Below are 19,306 nucleotides of genomic sequence, written 5' to 3' on the forward strand. Positions count from 1 at the left end.
AGAAGGCGATACGAACACGGTCCGATTACCCTATCGCGTTCTACTCTTGAGGCGAAGCTCATGCGTCCTTTAACTTTTTATGGACGTAAACACTCCATACGCAGGAGGGCTGAGCAGTACATTCAGTCAAATAATATACAGGTGTTTTTTAGACAATACATATTTCTTATAAAAATGCTGTGACAGTCATGTTGTCATTTTCATAGATGATTTCTACGTCGAGGCGGAGATACTTCATCTCTGGCTAAATTTCATTGAAAGGAAAATTAAGAAACACTTGTTAACCAATATATGCCCAAACTAAGAAAAAATGACAAAACAAATATTTTGTTGTCACAAAAAGTGTACTTCTGCCCTCAAAAGAAAGCACAAGTTCTTTATTTACTGCCCGATAAACGCAACACTGTTTTTCAAGCCGTCCTATACATATAGGACACTGGGCATTAGGAGTGCTATGTGCGGGTGTGGTAAGCCTTGAAACATTTCACGTGCACACCAACATTGCACTTCTTTCTCTCCATAACGTCATTCACACAAAGCACGCGCTTGCCCGGAGAAAGCGGTCGGCGCGTGGCAGCATGAAGAGCAAGCAATGTCTAGGCTTGCACACGTTGAGAATAAGGCCTGCTTGATGTGCTGTAGTTGGCGCTAGTCATCAGCTAAAGAAATAGCGATGTTAGAGTGCACCAAAGAAGCGTCCTCTATGTAGGACACTGGGAATATATGGGTTTGAATTCACATTTTATTATCAACTTAAGGGCAGCTTTTTATGCGGGCATGTTCTAGAGCGTCGCTATTTACGGCATACTTATTTTTTTTGAAATTTATAAAGAAGGCGCGTAATTTGAAATATTCATAATAGATCAGAGTCCCTGATGCCGAAACCGAGGCCAATACAAAACGGCGGCTGACTGCGTGTCATCAACTGCTCTTGATGATAAGGCGGGAATACGACGAAGAATACGGCCACCTGCTATAGATTACATTGCGGATGGGTTTCGGTGCTGCCATATTGGGCTGTTAACCTTGCCTTTTGTATCTTATCTATTTCGTTACCGTGGGAAAATAGGCCACATTTTGTATGTTTTAGTAATAATTTTTTTATTATAAATAGTGTGATATATGCAGCGTAGTATTATATATCAATATAAAGCTAAGCGATTGTACTTTTTATTAGCATTGCTTTAAAAAGTTAATATTAGGGTGGAATGTGCAACAATATTTATGAAAGCAAGATTTATTGAACATTGCATAAAACATATTTAATGATGTGCTCTCATAATAAAATCAAAAACTAAAATAATCTGAAATATAAAAAATATTTGCTGAAAAGCTTTCTGTATTAGAGGACAGTTTGAATGGCCTAGCTCAAAAAGCGTACGAGTTATCAATTTTTTTGTTTGCCCAGTGAAAGCTGCAAGATTCCATCAGCTTACACGGTTATATCTTTTTCCTCTAAAAATATTCGAACCACAGTAATGCAATAAACAAAATTAGGAAGAGGAATAAATTTGCTATTGATCCATAGTATTTCAGCAAATTATGTTAAATAACAGTACAGAAAAAGCTCAGACACTAACAGGTAGCACTGAACTCGTCACAAAAAAACCTTTGTGTGGCTTCACCACACACAACAAAATTATTCTAAACTTGCAATCTACAAAAAAGTCTTCACATTTAAATGTATGACACTATCGAAATAGGCGTAACCATGTCTTACAGCTCTAAAATGTAAAAACACATTTTTTTCGAAGGTAGGCCTGCCACTGGGCAAAACAGGCGTTACAAGTGGCATTTGTCCGGTCGTTAAGTTCTTGTCCTCATAGCACTTTTTCTATTTTCTCCGCTTCGTCAATCGGTAGGTTTTGTTCTGAATGTACTTCTTTTGGGTAGGTGTAGTCGTGGAAGCTCGACGATGCCCGTATAGATCAGCAGGCAAATGAAATTCATCATCTCTGCGGCCGTGACAATTTCCCAAGAACCATCCTCCTCGGCATGAGACTGCTTCTACGGGATTTGCAACCACGCATACTTATTTTTGTGAACGGAAATTTTGTTTATTACTCTCGCTGTGAAAAAGATGCCCAAAACGACGATTTTATTTGTCACACATATTGCTTCACTGCCCAACACTACTCTGAGATCACGGCTGGGTACCCTTCTTGGACTGGACATCACCCTATGCAGGTTGAAGTTGGTGTCACCAAAGCTTCACCACCTACTGGTGAGACACAACAAATAGAAGATATAAACGTGCCAACATCCTCACATTTCAACAGGCATAAAAACATTTATATGCCAGAAAGAGAAACGTGCTCACCAACAGGTGACTACGATCCGGGCTCGTTCTACGGTTTTTATCATCCGAACTATATTTCTATGATTTGATATCATCCTAAGAGTCACTTCTGCTACGAACAGCAAAAAATGGCGCTTGCGGGAGCAACAGAATTGTAAAAGATATTTCCGAGCAGGTCTCGCTACCGGGTCATCTGCCATCTTCGCGAACAAACCAAGCGAACCGCTACCTTTGTGTCGCTGTTAAAAATAGCCACCACTCAGGAAATGAAATCAACTACACAGGAAAGAAACATTAGGGCTTACAGAATGTGCTAGATGCTGAAACTAGTTCTAGGATTACACGTACATTTAATTTCTCGCTAGGCGCGTTCGGGTCAACGGATGATCCATGTTCTTTTGGCGTGGTAAGGAACAATGCTATGGTGGACGAATACGCATGAAAACAGTTGGGTTGGTGCATTCTACGTTTCATGACCTTATCAATTCACGTCGCGATGTACAAAAATAGAAGCAAAAACATTCGTTTAACAGCCCAGGATGGCGGCGCTTATCAGTTTCAATAATAATAATAATAATAATAATAATAATAATAATAATAATAATAATAATAATAATAATAATAATAATAATAATAATATCTGGAGTTTAACGTCCCAAAACGACGATATGATTATGAGGGACGCCGTAGTGGAGGGCTCCGGGAATTTCGACTACCCGGGGCCCTTTAACGTGCACCTAAATGTAAGTACCTTATAGGTTTTAAGTAAAATCGTCTATATACCGGTCTGCACCAAATACCGCTGTTTATCCGTTCATCCACTAGTGTGTGTGTGTGTGTGTGTGTGTGTGTGTGTGTGTGTGTGTGTGTGTGTGTGTGTCACACAAAATAACGATACAGCTAAATAGGAACAAGAAAACTGTACTGCTCTTTGCGGCGCGTTCGCGCTACACAGCAGGCGCTACAATTCAAGTCGTGATCTGTGCCATACGTTGCGCGGGTCGTAAAACCTGACGCGTAGCGGAAGCCAACAAGCGTTACCCTTTCCACTTTATTTTTCACAGTGTCACATGAGTGTCGATCGAATTGGGGTTTGAGCCTTTTTGCCACGTGTTCCCGTGTTCCCACTCATACTGCTCAGTATAGCCCACTGTGCACGCAGCTAATCTACGAGTCCGATACCTGATCAGCCACCAGTTCTGGACTCGATTGCGTTTCTCGGCTGGCGACACGGTACGCTATCAACCAGGGCCGCACTATACTAAGGGCCACACATTTGGACGACACTTCGGGCCCCGACACCTCAACTGTGGGCACGTCACGCTCACTCATGCTTGTGCAGGTCATATTGAACGGTACTTTGCTCTATACTTTCAGAAAAAAAAGGACTCTCTTGACTCTTTCTTGCTACATATGTGACTCTCACATGCATAAAGCTCTTTAGAGAGACACATTAACTGTCTTTAGGAGAGGGATTGGACTCACGACTCTCCAAAATAGAGTAAAACGTGTCTCTCTAAAGAGCGCTGTACACGTGGGAGTCACAGATATGCAGCCAGAAACAGTCAAGGAACTCCTTTTTTTTTCTTAGAGTGTAGGAAGATCAGTCAGTCGGTCGGTAAGTTGGTTAATCATATTCCGCCTTGTGGAGCGGAAGCAGTAATGGCCATGGCGCGCCAACCACAAGATACTTGCCCTTTCCGCGGTGACGACTTGCTCGCCCTATTACTTTTGAAACGTTATTGATTCGAGCATTCCATGATTCGGGATGCAGAGAGCCAGGATCAAAAAGCCTCTTCACAGGCTTGGCTAGGACCGCGACCCCATACAAAATATTAGCAATATTGTGATACATTGAAGCGTACGTTTCCTAACGTTGCTACAAATCTACGATGCATTTTGCTGTTTAACTGGGGGTCATGTTGAGACAGTAACCCTGGTCCTGTTACAAATCCACGAGGAAGCAAACGCAATTTTTTACATCGAACATGGTTAAATTCTGCTGAATTGTTACGGTGTAGGTATTCTCAAATCCATCCATAAAGTCCTATAGGCTTATATTGGCGTATAAATGTGACCCCAAACAGTTAAGCCGACGTGCGTTAGGGCTGGTAGCCAGAGCATCCGCTGAGCATGATTTCGAGAGTAGAGTAAGTCCAGGGATTTGGTCAGTCGAGGCTCCTGAGCACTCTCTGAGATGCCGACAGAGTGTGTGGATGGCCTCTGTACAAGCACGACGCACGACGGGTAGTGGCATAGAGTGGCTATCACGTGATACGGAATGGACAAAACCTGTGATAAAGGTGGAGGCGAGAAACGTGGCGACGGGAAGCGTGATTCATGAGCTCTAACTTAAATTATTGTGTAGAATGAGCAATAGGAGGAGAATAAAGATAAAAGAAAGGCAGTGAGGTCAACCATGGCTGAACCGGTGGGCTACCCTGCACTGGAGAAGGAGGTTAAGGGAACTAAAGGTCGACGTAGCTTTTCCGCGTTTGATATCACACACGATGAATCAATCCGGTATCCTTAAGAAAACGCAGCAGCGCTTTCATTGCCTTTCGCAACAGTGATGGGCAGTCCCATGGTCCGAATATCTTCTCGACAGTGAAAGCGTTTCCGTCCAGGTGATTTAGAGCAGCACAGAGGTGAACCCTGTCGTTTGCGTAGGTCGGGCAGCAACACGGGCACTAACACTAGCTCAATAGTTTCTTCGACAGCACAGTCACTGCACTCGGCGCTGTCGGCCATCATCTCGATCTTAAATGCGTAGGAGTTGGGGAATCCTACACCCAGACGTAGACAGCACAACACTGTATCTTCCTGCCAAAGACCCGGTGTAGAAAGGCTAGTGTTATACCAATAATCTTAAACATCAGTCGGCTCGCCTTGACTAAGCAATGATGTCATGTCATGGCGTCGTCATGTGACGTCACGATATGTGACGCCTCAGTCACATATGATGACGTCACATATTTTGGCGATCTGTGACGTCATAATCGCGTCATGACGTGATGATCATTTTTTGCATCCCGGTTTGACGCCGCCGACGTGGGACGCCGACGCAGGACGCCAGTCAATTTTCGCCTTTGATGAGGCATCTACGACATTGGCCTTAATATTTTTCCGAATTGCTTTAAACGTCCACTTCTATGAGGTGTTGAATACTGCTGAGGTGTTGAGCGTACTGATGAGCATACTGATGTGGACGACCCCGCACACTGGAGAATAAAACTGCTTTGATTTGATTCAGACAAACCCAGAAGTACCTCCTGCTGAATTTCTGGACTGCTCTGGTCTCGTCTGCGTTCTTTTTAATCTGCGAGTGTGCATGCCTGCTCTGCTGCTGAAATTCGCTGCCATGAAAACAACGGACTGGCCTGAATCGGTGGTGAATGCGGTATCGCTCGAGCGAGCCGTTTCTCTGGTTGGTCACGTGATCACGATCGTATCGCGTTCGCATTCTAAAGCGTGGGGTTTGTACGCGCATACTGGAGAAGCCGTTGCGCTTGCGGCGAGTCTCTGGCACTACTGCATACGTTCACTCCATCAATGCCTCAATCGGCTTAACGGTGGTGCCGCCATCTGTGGCTCAGAAGGCGAAAAGAATACTCAGAACGAGGTGCACCGTTTCGCGCTTCCGCCGAGAGATGGCCGTTGCTAGGTGCGCAGAAGTACCATTTCTTTTCGTACTTTGTGCTGTTTAACACACCCCTTTTAATTAATGTTAGCGAAATTCTCAGGGCACTAGTGAATCATCTTCGACTTGTGGGTTGAAAGAGCGCGAAATGACCTGAAGGATTGGATCAAGTGATGTAAGGAGGAAGAATCTAGTAATGGAGACATATGATGACGTCCCTTTATGACTTCATCGGACGACATCTTCACTTAGTAAAAGGTGTGCCGATCCCAGAGGTACTGCAAGACCGCTTGAGGTGCAGAACGCTTCAGAAGGGGCTGACCAATGCAATCGACTGAATAGGTCCTATTTAATGAGCATCTCGGGAAAGCATGCGCTGTCACTGCTGCTTTCCTTAGCGTTGACTAAAGTAATGCCATTTCTTTTTTTATTGTACGGCCTATGAATTGCATGCTAAAAGTTAATGGCCTAAAAAATTCCGGCGTACCTTACGCATTCAGGGAATCGATTTCATGCGAAGCAACCAGTGACTAGCTGTCTATGCCGCTTTCTTTCGTATTTTTTTTTTCTTTGAGCTAAGCGTTACAAGGTGGATTGACGTCCTCGCGTAAATTGAGTAGTTGTGGGCACATCGAGGGCTTACCGGGCACGTCCAGTGCACTGGCGTCTAAAAAGATTTTTTTATGGTCTGACGTGCCATCCGCACTCACGTTATAGCAGAGTCTTCAGTTTTAAATAAAGGAAGTGTAAAACAGAAAAATTTCGGGGTTCGGGGGGTGGGGGTACAAACCACCCCCGCCCCCTTCGCTACACCTGTGATGATGTCCATATCATGAGCAGTGGTGGTTGGCTTAATCCTGGGGGCTCGAACAACGCTTCACTAAAATCTGCTGAGTCATAGGAGTACATATCTAATGTTTATTACACTGTTATAAAAGCGGACATGTAGCCAGCTCTGAAAGCACAATTTACGTTGCCCCGACATTACGACTGTATATGGTCTTCTTGCAAGGCAGTTTCAAGCACTGGCGGGGATGTGTGGTAGAAAACTTGATTACCATGCAGAATCTCTGGGGCCGATTCCAGCTTCAACCATGATTTTTCTTCTTTGCGTCCATCGCTAGTTTTCGCTTGCCGACAACGCCTCCAGCGCGCTGGCAACGAATTATCTGCGACACTGGCTCCCTAAGGCATTGGCGTTAAAATTTCCCAAGTCTGTTCTTGTCGTTCTTGGGTCGATATTGACTGTAAATCACATGTGGCGCATGCCCGCATTCCACAGGTCATGTCATGCGGGTATGCGCCGCAAGAGATTCAGAGGGGTTTCGTGCCGTACGGACGGGAATGACACGTTATTCATGTCATGACATGTTAAACGCGTTTTAGAACGGAGCTGTTAAACGGGCCATGACACGGTCGCCCAAACATTTGTGGTTTTCCGCGAAAACTTGTAGTAGGGGGTCTATTATGCCTATACAGATTTCAAAAGTGGGCCGTAAAAGGATATTTCAGTGCAAAACAAGCTGTAGAAGTCGCCGGCTGTAATCCCCGCCCACCGCCGGCGACCGCCATTTTGCGATGGCGCGTGTGACGTCATGTGCACCTCGGAACGGAGCCTTCGTCTTCTACCAAAGTTTCAGCCGCTGCAATTTCAGTGCCAAGCTGAAGAAAACTAAAATATCTCGATATCACGTGCAGCTGACCACAGAACAATATCGTTCGCCGCAATGCAGACACTTGCACTGCTAGCTGCTTGTTACGTCACGGCTCGCGAGTTCACCAGTGTTGCCTGACTCTCTGGCCGCTCGCGTGTTTATAAAAATATTCGTGCTCGACCAAATGCGCTAAAATTTCGCCAGCCTATTTGTGAAAGTACAAGGATTAATCCATATAACACTGATTATGATCGAAAATTGGGTGTCATGGCCCCTTTAAGCTTTTCGTGGTGCAGTGCAGAGTAGACAGCAAACCATCATCATGAATTGGCACGCACTCTCTTCTTCCAGGTCGCTCTATTCATCTTCTGATTCGCTCCAAGAACACGTGTGCTAATTTGTCCGCCGTGGGATGCAGTAACAATGATGGCCGAGAGAACAAGTACAAAGAAGGGACGGAAAGAAAGAGATAGAAAAAAACTTTCTTCATCAAAATTTCTTCGCCAAAGTCACAAATATTCAAATTTATTGTGACAGTATTAACAAAGTTGCAGGTTTGTGCCAAATAATGCACACTATGCAGATGAGCAAGCGATACTGCTCCCATGGTTGAAAAACAAAATCTCATTGATTGCAGTCATTTTAGCGTGATGTGTCGAATAAAGCAAATCAATCGTTTCCTGTGTTCAGGTTTTTCCCTTAAGGGAAAAACCTGAACCCGTCCATGCACTAAGTAGGCCGTCCATGCACTAAGTAGTGCATGGACGGCCGACGTCTATGTGCGAAATGGCTGCTTACACGCTTGCCTGTTCGCATGATGCCGCCTTGCTATAATTTCCTGCCCGAAATACCAACCACTGACTTGCATTTGGGAGTGTCATTTGCAGCAAAAACCGAAAAGCTAAATATCAACCTGCATTGGTCAGACCTCACATATTTTTTTTTCATGTACCCATGGAAATAATGTAGAAAAAAGTTGCCGGGAACTGTTGCTAGCACCTCAGACTTTCGTGAAGCACCTCAACGCGTACCACCACAACGTATATCCTGCATAACAGAGCTGTGCTGCATGATCTCAGAGACTGTGCTTTGTTTATATTTGCATTGTACGGCACAACGCAGATGGCAGCATATTGCGCATTTCCTCACTGAAATGCATAGTGCGCCAAATATGGCACACACCAATTTTTGGCTGTATACCATAGTGGAAAAAACAATTGATAAAATTAATACCGAGCACAAATTTTAAGGCCACAAGATGTACCGGAACAATTTTTCATGCTTCTTCAGGGGAAGAATGGTTCCGAAAAAAATAGCAACCGCTGTTCTCCGCGTGCCAAACTTCTATGTGCACTGTGAAATCTATTTCACGACTGTTTTTCATACTGCTACAGGGATATCAGCACTTTTTAATATTCAGTGCGCATAACTATGGAAATTACTCTGGCAGTGTGACATTCGCAATTGTGTCTCTTGCACCCGCAATAAAAAATGTTAATTGGCATGGGCCAAATATGGGACGCCATGCAATAGAGGGTTAAGTAGACAGCACTATCACAGAAAGAGATCAGTGTCTATAAGTTTGGCTATCATTTTTAAAGTTGCGCTGTGTTAGGTGTTATAGGTGTGTGTTTGCCTTGAGCGCTTGGTACGAATATAGTCACCGACTGCACCAGCGCCGCAGTAAGCACTAATGTAGAGTTGCGCATGTTGCTGCAACTCTAAACGTGAGTTTTTTTGTTTTTTTTTTCACGCCTGTTGGAATCTGAGAGTAAAGATTCCTCCTCCTCTTTACCATTCACACTGACACAATATATTAACTGCGGAATGAGTTGGATTAGATCCAGGATCGAATTTAGGGAAAGCAAAAGAAGAGGAAAGACGGAGATAATAACCAGAAAATCCTAACTTGCTATGCCTGAATGAATGCTATACCTCATAGAGATAGTAAAAATATGGCCAAAAGCCAAAGCGAACTGCGCTCACGTTATTTCACCAAGATTAGTCAGCAGCTAGTCTGGCATTATTAAATGCGAAGCATTTCTTAGCCAACTTCTGCGACTTTGAGCGTATCTATCTATCTATCTATCTATCTATCTATCTATCTATCTATCTATCTATCTATCTATCTATCTATCTATCTATCTATCTATCTATCTATCTATCTATCTATCTATCTATCTATCTATCTATCTATCTATCTATCTATCTATCTATCTATCTATCTATCTATCTATCTATCTATCTATCTATCTATCTATCTATCTATCTATCTATCTATCTATCTATCTATCTATCTATCTATCTATCTATCTATCTATCTATCTATCTATCTATCCGCCTACGACTTTGTGCTCTCCTGGTCGTTTCGTTAACGGAATGCATACCAAAATCGATATTGCATAACATCGCTGTATGACGAATATAAGCAGCAGGTCCTAACATGAAAATCATGGTATGCATGTCGTGAACAGCATGATTTACATGTCACGCTCATCGTGCACTCGCGGCTTGTTCGTTAGCTTGGTATACTCCAAAATAGTATTTCGTGACGTGACTGTAAACGAACATAAATGACAGGTGGTAAGATGAAAATGATGACATGCATGTCGTGTAGGGCATGATTTACATGTCACCGCTCATGGTACGTTCGCGGCCTTTCGCTAGCTCACCCCAATATTGGTGCAGCGCGACGCGACTGTATGATGAACACTAATGGCAGGTGGTGACATGACAATCATGACGCGCATTTCATGTACAGCCTGATTTACATGCCACGCTCATGGTGCGCATGCGGCCGTTTACGTAACTTGATATACAGCATAACTGGTATTGCATGACGTGACTGCATGACGAACATAAATGACAGGTCCTAACACGCAAATCATAACACGCTTGCTTTGTACGGCATGAGTTACACGACTCTGTCGTGGGAGCTTCAGGCTGTTTTGTTAACTCGATATACACCAAAATTGGTATGGCACGACATGAGTGCGTGACGAACATAAATGACAGGTCATGCACTGTATATGCCAGAATATACGTTTCATTATATAATAGATTGTACATGCATGCATGCATGACAAATATGTGATATATACTGAACTAGATGGCATCACATGAATCACTTCATTTTCCTCAAAGAGAAACAAGGTGATGTATGGAGCTCTTTTGTGGCTGCTTCGCATTACATCGATTCGAACAGTGCGTGGGATCTGTCGGATCTTTTATTCTAGGAAAGAGATATTACCATGACGTAACCGACAGCTAACAAGTTAAAGAAAGGTGATTACACATTGTGTATTGCTTCCAGCGGCACCCACCAGCGGAATTGAGCGTTATGCTTTCATTACTATAAATAGCACTAACAAAGTTTGGCGTAGCTTGCGCTGGAGACGCAATGCTAGAGACAGCGGAACTGATGGGCACCTGGCAGGCCTTGCTGTTGCCGTTTGGCTAAGTTTTGCTAATTTTCTCTTTTTTTCCGCCTTTATTTCTTTATATTTGCTTTATTCCCTCTGTTTTTGGTGTATGAATTTTTGTTTCTGTGTATTTCTAGGTGTCTATTTCTCGCTCTCGCTCTCTCTCTTTTGCTATTTCTTTCTCTTTCATGGTCTTTGTGTCTTTCTTCCCTACTTTCTCTCTCTCTCTCTCTCTCTGTATTTCTCGCTTCCTATTTCTTTCTATCTCTTTCTCTCGGTCTCCCTTTCTTTCTCTATCTTTATTTGATACAGAAAGACGACGGCGCGATGAAGAAGAGGACAAAGAGAGTGCATGCCGGTTCATGTTTTCTGTTCGGGGGCGGCGCGTGACGTTACACCGCGTGCGTCCTTGCGCACATGGTCTACGATTGACATCTTCGCTCGGCGATGTATTTCCAGTCCACGGATTACCCCTTACGACCGGCTTTAAAAGCTCCGCTGTTAAAATATTACAGGGACCCTTCTGCATTTGCCTACGACGACTCGAAGGCGAAAGCCATCTTCTTTATCTTCTCAGTCAGCGTAATGATCCTTGCCTTTGACGATGTATTGATCCTTACCTTTGACGATGCGATGGTTTCGAGAGATGATATCATCTGACGTCATGTTATTGTCATAGCGACGTCATGGTTACGTCACAAATCTTGTGATCTGAGACTTCATGATGACGTCATCGTGACGTAATATCTGATTGCATGACTTTCTGCATCGTTCATGTAGACGCCACTACCGACGGTCGCTTTTCTCGTTTCATGAGGCACCTACAGCTTTCGCCTTACAAAGATACCAGAAAGACAGAGAGGACCAACGAGCTCAGACCCTTTTGAAGCGGTTTACCGCATCCACAGATGTGCTGTGCTCGGGTAACAACATAATACCTGCGAGCCATTATTTTGATGAATAGAAATTTCCCGTTTACTTAAGAAGATTAAGGTTACCCTTGTGCGAAAGAGCAAGTGGACATATTTAATGGTACTTTAGGTACATGAAGCGATGCAGCATTCGATATGAGAGTAATAAAGTCAGATTCACTAAAGCGGAAATGACTTCTTTAGAAGCGAAACAAGGCTTTATTTTGTTTCTCTAGGGCGGGAACAACGCGTCCTAGCAGACCCCGTTGCCTGCATTGGGTCCGGGAGGCGGACAAGGGCAGCATGTTGGCTATCGTAAGCAATAAATAAGCCTGCTGCTGAGATGAGTGCCAGTGGTGGCTGCCGTTGTCCCAGACCACTCGGGTGAAGACGCTGTCCTTGAGCACGAGCGCATCGCAGCCTATTTCTTCACGTGGCTGATGATCTTGACGTGGGGAGCAGCGGCACCGTAGCCGAGGCCGGCACCTCCAACAATGGTCTTGTAGTGAACGCCGGCAGGCGCGGCGGCAAGGGTGTGGCCGAAGCCGATACCAGCGCCGTACGTAGCGACGGGAGCGGCAACAGCGGCGGTGCGGTAGGCGACAGCAGCGGGGGCGGCGTGAACGGCGACGGCGGCGGGAGCAGCGTGGTGGACAGCGACTGCGGGAGCGGCGTGGTGGACCGCTACTGCGGCCGGTGCTGCGGCGACCGCCGGGGCAGAGTAGGAGATCTGGCGCGAGTAGCCAAGACCGGCACCGTACGCGTGTCCGAAGCCGAGACCGGCACCGAACGTGGCGACCGGAGCAGCGACGGCAGCCGCGCGGTAGGCAACGGCTGGAGCGTGGTGCACGGCTACGGCTGGAGCAGCGAAGCTGACGGCGGGGCGGCTCACTGCAACAGCAGGGGCGGCGTGATGAACAACAGTGGCTGCTGGGGCAGCGGCGAAGGCGGGAGCTGCGGCGAGCGTGTGGCCAAAGCCGATGCCGGCGCCATATGTGGCAACCGGAGCGGCAACGGCAGCAGTGCGGTAGGCGACGGCTGGAGCGTGGTGGACGGCGACCGCAGCTGGCGCTGCAGCAACGGCTGGAGCGGCATAGCTTACAGCGGGGCGGGTGTAGGCTACGGCTGGGGCAGCTGCGGCGAAGGTGTGACCAAAGCCGAGTCCGGCACCAAAGGTGGCAACTGGGGCGGAGACTGCAGCAGTGCGGTAGGCGACCGCCGGAGCATGGTGGACAGCGACAGCTGGAGCGGCGGCAACTGCAGGAGCGTGGTGGACGGCGACGGCAGCTGGCGCGGCAGCAACGGCTGGAGCAGCGAAGCTTACAGCGGGGCGGCTGTAGGCGAAAGCTGGGGCACCAGCGGCGAAGCTGTGTCCGTAGCTGTGTCCGAAGCCAAGACCGGCACCAAAGGTGGCAACTGGGGCGGCAATCGCAGCAGTACGGTAGGCGACGGCTGGAGCATGGTGGACCGCGACGGCAGCTGGAGCTGCAGCAACAGCCGGTGCGTGGTGGACGGCGACGGCCGCGGGAGCGGCGGCGACTGCTGGAGCAGCAAAGCTTACAGCGGGACGGCTGTAGGCGACAGCTGGGGCAGCTGCGGCGAAGGTGTGTCCGAAGCCAAGACCGGCGCCGTACGTGGCAAGAGGAGCGGCGACGGCGGCAGTGCGGTAGGAAACGGCAGGAGCGTGGTGGACGGCAACGGCTGCTGGGGCGGCGGCGACGGCAGGTGCGGCAAAGCTCACAGCGGGACGGCTGACTGCGACAGCTGGGGCAGCAGCGGCGAAGGTGTGGCCGAATCCAAGACCGGCTCCATAAGTGGCAACTGGAGCGGCTACGGCAGCGGTGCGGTAAGAAACGGCGGGAGCGTGGTGGACGGCGACGGCAGCTGGAGCGGCGGCAACTGCTGGAGCAGCGAAGCTTACAGCTGGACGGCTGACTGCGACGGCTGGTGCAGCAGCGGCAAAAGTGTGGCCGAATCCGAGACCGGCTCCATAAGTTGCAACTGGAGCAGCGATGGCAGCAGTACGGTAGGAAACTGCGGGAGCGTGGTGGACAGCGACGGCAGCCGGAGCGGCGGCGACGGCAGGTGCGGCAAAGCTCACAGCGGGACGGCTGACTGCGACAGCTGGGGCAGCTGCAGCGAACGTGTGGCCGAATCCGAGACCAGCACCGTAGCTGGCAACTGGAGCGGCAAAGCTGACTGCGGGACGGCTAACAGCTACCGCCGGGGCAGCGTGCTGGACGTAGCTGACCGCCGGGCGGCTGACGGCAACGGCGGGTGCTGCCGCGGCGAAGCTGACGGCCGGACGGCTCACAGCGACGGCTGGAGCGGCATGCTGGACGTAGCTAACGGCCGGAGCGGCGTGCTGGACGTAGCTGACGGCCGGAGCAGCGTGCTGGACGTAGCTGACGGCGGGAGCGGCTGCGGCGTAGGCCGGGGCCGAGGCGACGAAGCGTTGGGCGAAGCCGAAGCCCAGACCTGCGGGCCTAGCGTATGTCGCGGCCACGGCAGGCGCGTGATGCACGACAGCTGCGGCCGGTGCGGCATGGTGGACGAAGGTGGCGGCAGGCGCGGCGGCCACAGCGGGTGCGGCATGGTGGACGGCCACGCCACCGACGCCACCGTGAAGGACGGAACCACTACCGCCATGTAGGAAACCGCCATAGGCGACGGAGAGGACTCCCAAGAATACTGATGCGGCCTGCCATCATGCGAAAGAAAAAGAGCAATGGCTTCGATGAGAGTGTTGGCCGCTTTCCTTGGAAGAAGTGCGCGATAAGAGAGGGCATTTGCTGATGCGTCGTGCGATGACCTGTCCTGCGTGGCTTGTTGTTTGGGGCCCCGCTATCTCAGCTTTCTAGGCGCACGTACTACGACCTGGGGATTACCGATTGGTTTGAGAACACTGCCTGCGGGTAGCAATATAATGCTGGAAATTGTTTCGGACACGCGCCAGGGCTCTTGGGTATCGCTTGGAGGGGACATTTTCATATGTCGGCCATCGGAAATGTTGTATCCTTGTAACTGATAAGTTTCGGAGATTATGACTGCGGTGGGTGGCACCTCATAACCCTCTGCTGATTTATTGAAAGAAACACTAGTTATCGCAGGAAACGTAGCTTTTATATAGCAGTCCCAGTGGTGCGTCGCTGTTTGCCTTGTATGCATGTGCAGCGACACTGATCTGCATCCTTAATTTAACCTTGTATAGTGGCGCCGTTAACCAAGTAGGAATGAAGGCGGATGCTCATTCGATTGCTTCCAATTTTTCTAAGCAAGTGCTGCTTACCGCGGACTTGAACTGTTTCAGAGTGTTGCTTGTGCTACACTGAAAAACGTGCAGCGTTCAGTGGTCGACTAATTGTTGTGTCTAGCTACCTACGCCTGCTTAGTCTATCCCTATTCCGCGTCTCTACGCCTGAATGTAAAAATTACTACAGACATACATTAAGCTATAAAGTTATGTAATAAATCGATGACCATTCTGATCTCTCCAAGAGGTCTTTTCTTTGGAGCTAAGTACATTTGTGATTCGGTAATTCCTTGCTTAATTGATACATTAGGAACCAGTCCGACAGATCTACCACGGTATGCGTTTTATGCAGTTCTGGCCTAGCACCTGTTCTTAGCTTCCTGACGATACTTCACGTCCCTTAAGTTCATTGTAGACATCTTATGACTGTCGTTACTCCCACTGACTTCGAGAGATTGCACAGAGAAAAAAAGACACATTACAGTAGACTTGGGATCTGGGGTCAGTTGGTACATATTCTTGAGGATCGAGGGCCACTGCTCTCCTCTGTCCTTCGTTCCTTTGGCTGGTTCCAATCTTCAAGCATATGTACCAACCGACCTAGATGGCTTTCATTCCATCCCAGGATTTGGGGACATTTCTACGTAGCGCCATCTCTCGGCGGCAGCAATGGCATCCTGCCATAACTGAATGGGAAATAGGCGAAAAAAATCATATCTCTTGAAAAAAGCTAGTTATCAAAAACGACTCCGGGTTCTATGCAGCAGAAGCCTACTGGAACATTTTGACAAAATTGCAGGATCACACTGCAAAGCGTGTGGCTTCCCAGGACAATTGAACACCGCCCATTAGAAACACATGGGGCCCCATTGTTAAATATTAAACGCTCTGGGAAGCCACGCGGTTTGTAGTGCGATGCTGTAATTTTACCAGAATGTTCAAATAAGTCTCTGCTGTATAGAACCGAGAGTCGTTTTTGATGACTAGCTTCTTTCGTCAGATATATTTTTTTTTTACTATTGCCCATTCAGTTACGGCAGGCCACCGCCGTCATCGACCAGAGGTGGCGCTACGTGCACATGTCCCCAAATCCTGATCATAGGCTGATTTACCTCGTGGAAGCTCTCTTATCGCTGCCCCCTTACTCATAAAGTGCTGAGTTGTAGCCACCCATGCACCGTTACCATTTACATGGTGGAAGTAACTGCTTATATTATATGTGATCGTTTACTGAGCGCCATAGTGCTAGTCATTCTACTGAGAGCACTTCGTTTCGTGCAGGAGTGGTATTCACGGTGGCATGGAAGCTAAAAGCGAAACTTTAAAGTTGAGAAACCGAAGCAAGACGAGTTACCTCCTAAGCTGAAACTTGGTAACAAATAGAAACTTCACTCAGTATTTCCTTCGGCAGTGAAAGTGAGTTAAAATTTGGCAGAACCGCGTCGTGTGCGATGTTTACATAAAAAGGATGCCTTTATCTTGTATAGTTTCCTGGATACTGAAATTGCTATAAACAAGGCACCAAGCGCCTCATTTCAAGTATTCTCTTGTAAAGCTAGCCGGTGCAGCTTTAAACTTCGCGTTGACTGGAATAACCAGCTGCCTTAATTTCACGACGACGCTATAGAAAGTATACTCCCCGATTCTGTCGTATTTGTCATGTGCTAATTCTTACGTACAAAGGTGGTTATCAGTCAAATAAAAGAACGCCATGTTAGGTGCGTAGACCAACTGCAACTCCTCGACAACGTATTCCCAACACACATTTTGAACATAGAACCCTACGAAGAGAGTTCACAAAGAGGGTGAGGACTTCAAAGAAACACCCGCTAATTGCCTTTGCTCAGCTGCAAGAAATGCAGACTTTTTCATCTTTTTAACACGAACTGCTCTACAAGAGCCCTGACGGGGTAATAATTATCTATGTAAAAGATATATAACGCTAATAGGTGTCTGTCCAAGGGCCCGTTAGTAATAGTACTACTATTTTACCACTAGTCAAATCACAACCTGCGAGTTATCTTCATAACACATGATTTCGGATTAACATAACAGGGCCGCTTGCACTTCACGATACTGATTCCTGGGTCGAGTTAATGAAGAACATGAACCATGGAATGTGATTCTAAGACGCTCCAAACTACGTCACTTGAAAGACTACCTTGTAGACTCTGTTCTACCAATGCTGGCATCACGATAAATTTTTTTCTACATTTTTTGTTCTTTCATGGGCGTTTGCAAGTAAAAGATTGCTTCTTTACATATTTCAAAATATGTCATCTAAAACACGCAGAACGACCTGATTAGTTTCAATTCTGAATCCGTTATTTTCCAAGCTAGATACCGCAACCATAGAGCTCTGCAGGAGTTTCCCTACTAAATTAGTTTTAACAAGGATAGATTATGTGAAGGTAACGGATTTTTCGTTCAGCGTTCCCCAAAACATCTCCACATTCCACGTGGCTTCAGACGCCCATGTACGTTAGCAATCCGCGTGCCCTGCGTATCGTACGAAGTTTGTAGAAGGAATAGTGTTCCACTATTCATGCAGAACCGCTAATAACTCGGCAAGTCAAAGCTTTTTTTCTTATGCGTCTCCGATCTGGTGGACGAATTTCGGAGAGGTACCTTTGTTTTGTAAAAGTTCAGCTCATATATAGCGTTAACTGTCGCTGGGAAAACAGATTTAGTACTTACGCCTCTTTCCTCAGTTTGGTTTGTTCAGCTTTCCTGTTACTGGTCGAACCATCATCCGAAGCGTGCGCCGTGGTGCTCATTTCCGAGGACCTCAGCACCAAGCTCCACGCCGAGAGGGTGATCAAAAGGCTAGGCTGGTGACCACCCCTCAATTGTGATCACTTTATCTGATCAGTAAAGTTTACACGGTCGTACTCGTACTGTCACACGTAGAGAAGTAATCATACATCTCTCATTTCGGTGCCATAGCTTTCCCTCGTTAAACTAAAGCCCTGTAGCTCTTGTATCGACATAACATCGCCGCTGTCCTATGCTAAAGATGCTTAAACATGACCAGGCGTGCGAAGGAGCTCACGGAGCATCGGTAGACCATCTGTGTACTAGACAACTGCTGGGCAGTTTCGCGGATGATGGTTTAACACCGTCATCTATGATCCAAGCAGTAGCTGCAGCAGCAGCGCATTACACGGGGCTAACGCTGACCTAACGTTCTCCAATATTGGGTCACTATTCTACCCGTCCTTGTGACCAACCGGTTTACACTGCCTCCTGTGCCTGTAGACTGGAAGTCGTTCGTCCAGTGTACTGTATTTCTGGACGCGCTTGATAACGACAAAGACACAGTGAGGCACATATGAAACCACAAACGTAAGTGCTCTAGCAACTATGGTTTGTGGTTTATTAAGTGCCTCACTGTGCCCTCGTCTTGATCAAGTGCGTCCAAAATACGGTATACTGTTCCAACTAGCCAAAAAAAACCGCACTCCTGAAGCATACGTCCAGTATAGTCCATAGTGATGGGCCGCATTGCTTCGTGAGCTCCCGCCGAGAAACGCAGCGTCGTCGTCGTATCCTCCAGTGTGTGCGACGCCAGCGCCCCCTATAGTCCAGGATGAAGAGGCGCTGTCCCACCACCCGCGGCCTCCGCCATTAGCTCCGGCAGCGTGCCGTTAATCCCGGAGTCCACGCACCACTGTTTAACCGGCAGCATACTTACGAGGACTCCCATGTTGACTGCTCGCTTGATCCGCTAACCACGGCTGTGATCTTCTTTTCTCTCCTGTGTTACGTTGTTGCTTGTTGACTTGAGAGGTGTTCTTGTTTAGGAGAGCCCGCGGCGCGTCTTTAGAGCAGCCGAGTCGCTTCCCCGACTTTTATACCCATCGCGTTCGCCATCGGCTGAAGATCGGTCGCGTCGAAACACACCGCACGGTGACTGCTACGGCGAGGACGACACACTTTCACTTTCCACCTACCGTAAAATACGAAGAAATAAGAAAGAGGGAAAAAAACGTGCGACAGATGAAGGCGACATCGTAGACAGCACGCAAGTGGAAAGGAAGATCATCGGCGTACTTGCCGCCCGCCCGCATTGTATAATCCCCGAGGTGAAGATAAAGGTGCCCGTGGAAATATCCCAAAGTACCAC

At 47.5% G+C, this 19,306-nt stretch overlaps 1 protein-coding gene across 1 annotated transcript in view; it reads right to left on the reverse strand.

The window, feature by feature from the left end:
• The window catches only part of LOC119400101 (uncharacterized), an 86,768-nt gene extending 67,762 nt beyond the window's left edge, over positions 1 to 19,006 (reverse strand). Inside the window, exons 1-2 of the mRNA XM_049417532.1 lie at positions 18,875 to 19,006; positions 12,480 to 14,628 (exon numbers count right to left, since the gene is read on the reverse strand). Coding sequence (XP_049273489.1) covers positions 12,480 to 14,628; positions 18,875 to 18,886 — 2,161 coding nt within the window. The 5' untranslated portion in view covers positions 18,887 to 19,006. The remainder of the gene's footprint in view (positions 1 to 12,479; positions 14,629 to 18,874) is intronic.
• Positions 19,007 to 19,306: the final 300 nt, after the last annotated feature.

The sequence above is a fragment of the Rhipicephalus sanguineus genome, chromosome 7, assembly GCF_013339695.2.
Source record: "Rhipicephalus sanguineus isolate Rsan-2018 chromosome 7, BIME_Rsan_1.4, whole genome shotgun sequence".
NCBI lineage: Eukaryota > Metazoa > Arthropoda > Arachnida > Ixodida > Ixodidae > Rhipicephalus > Rhipicephalus sanguineus.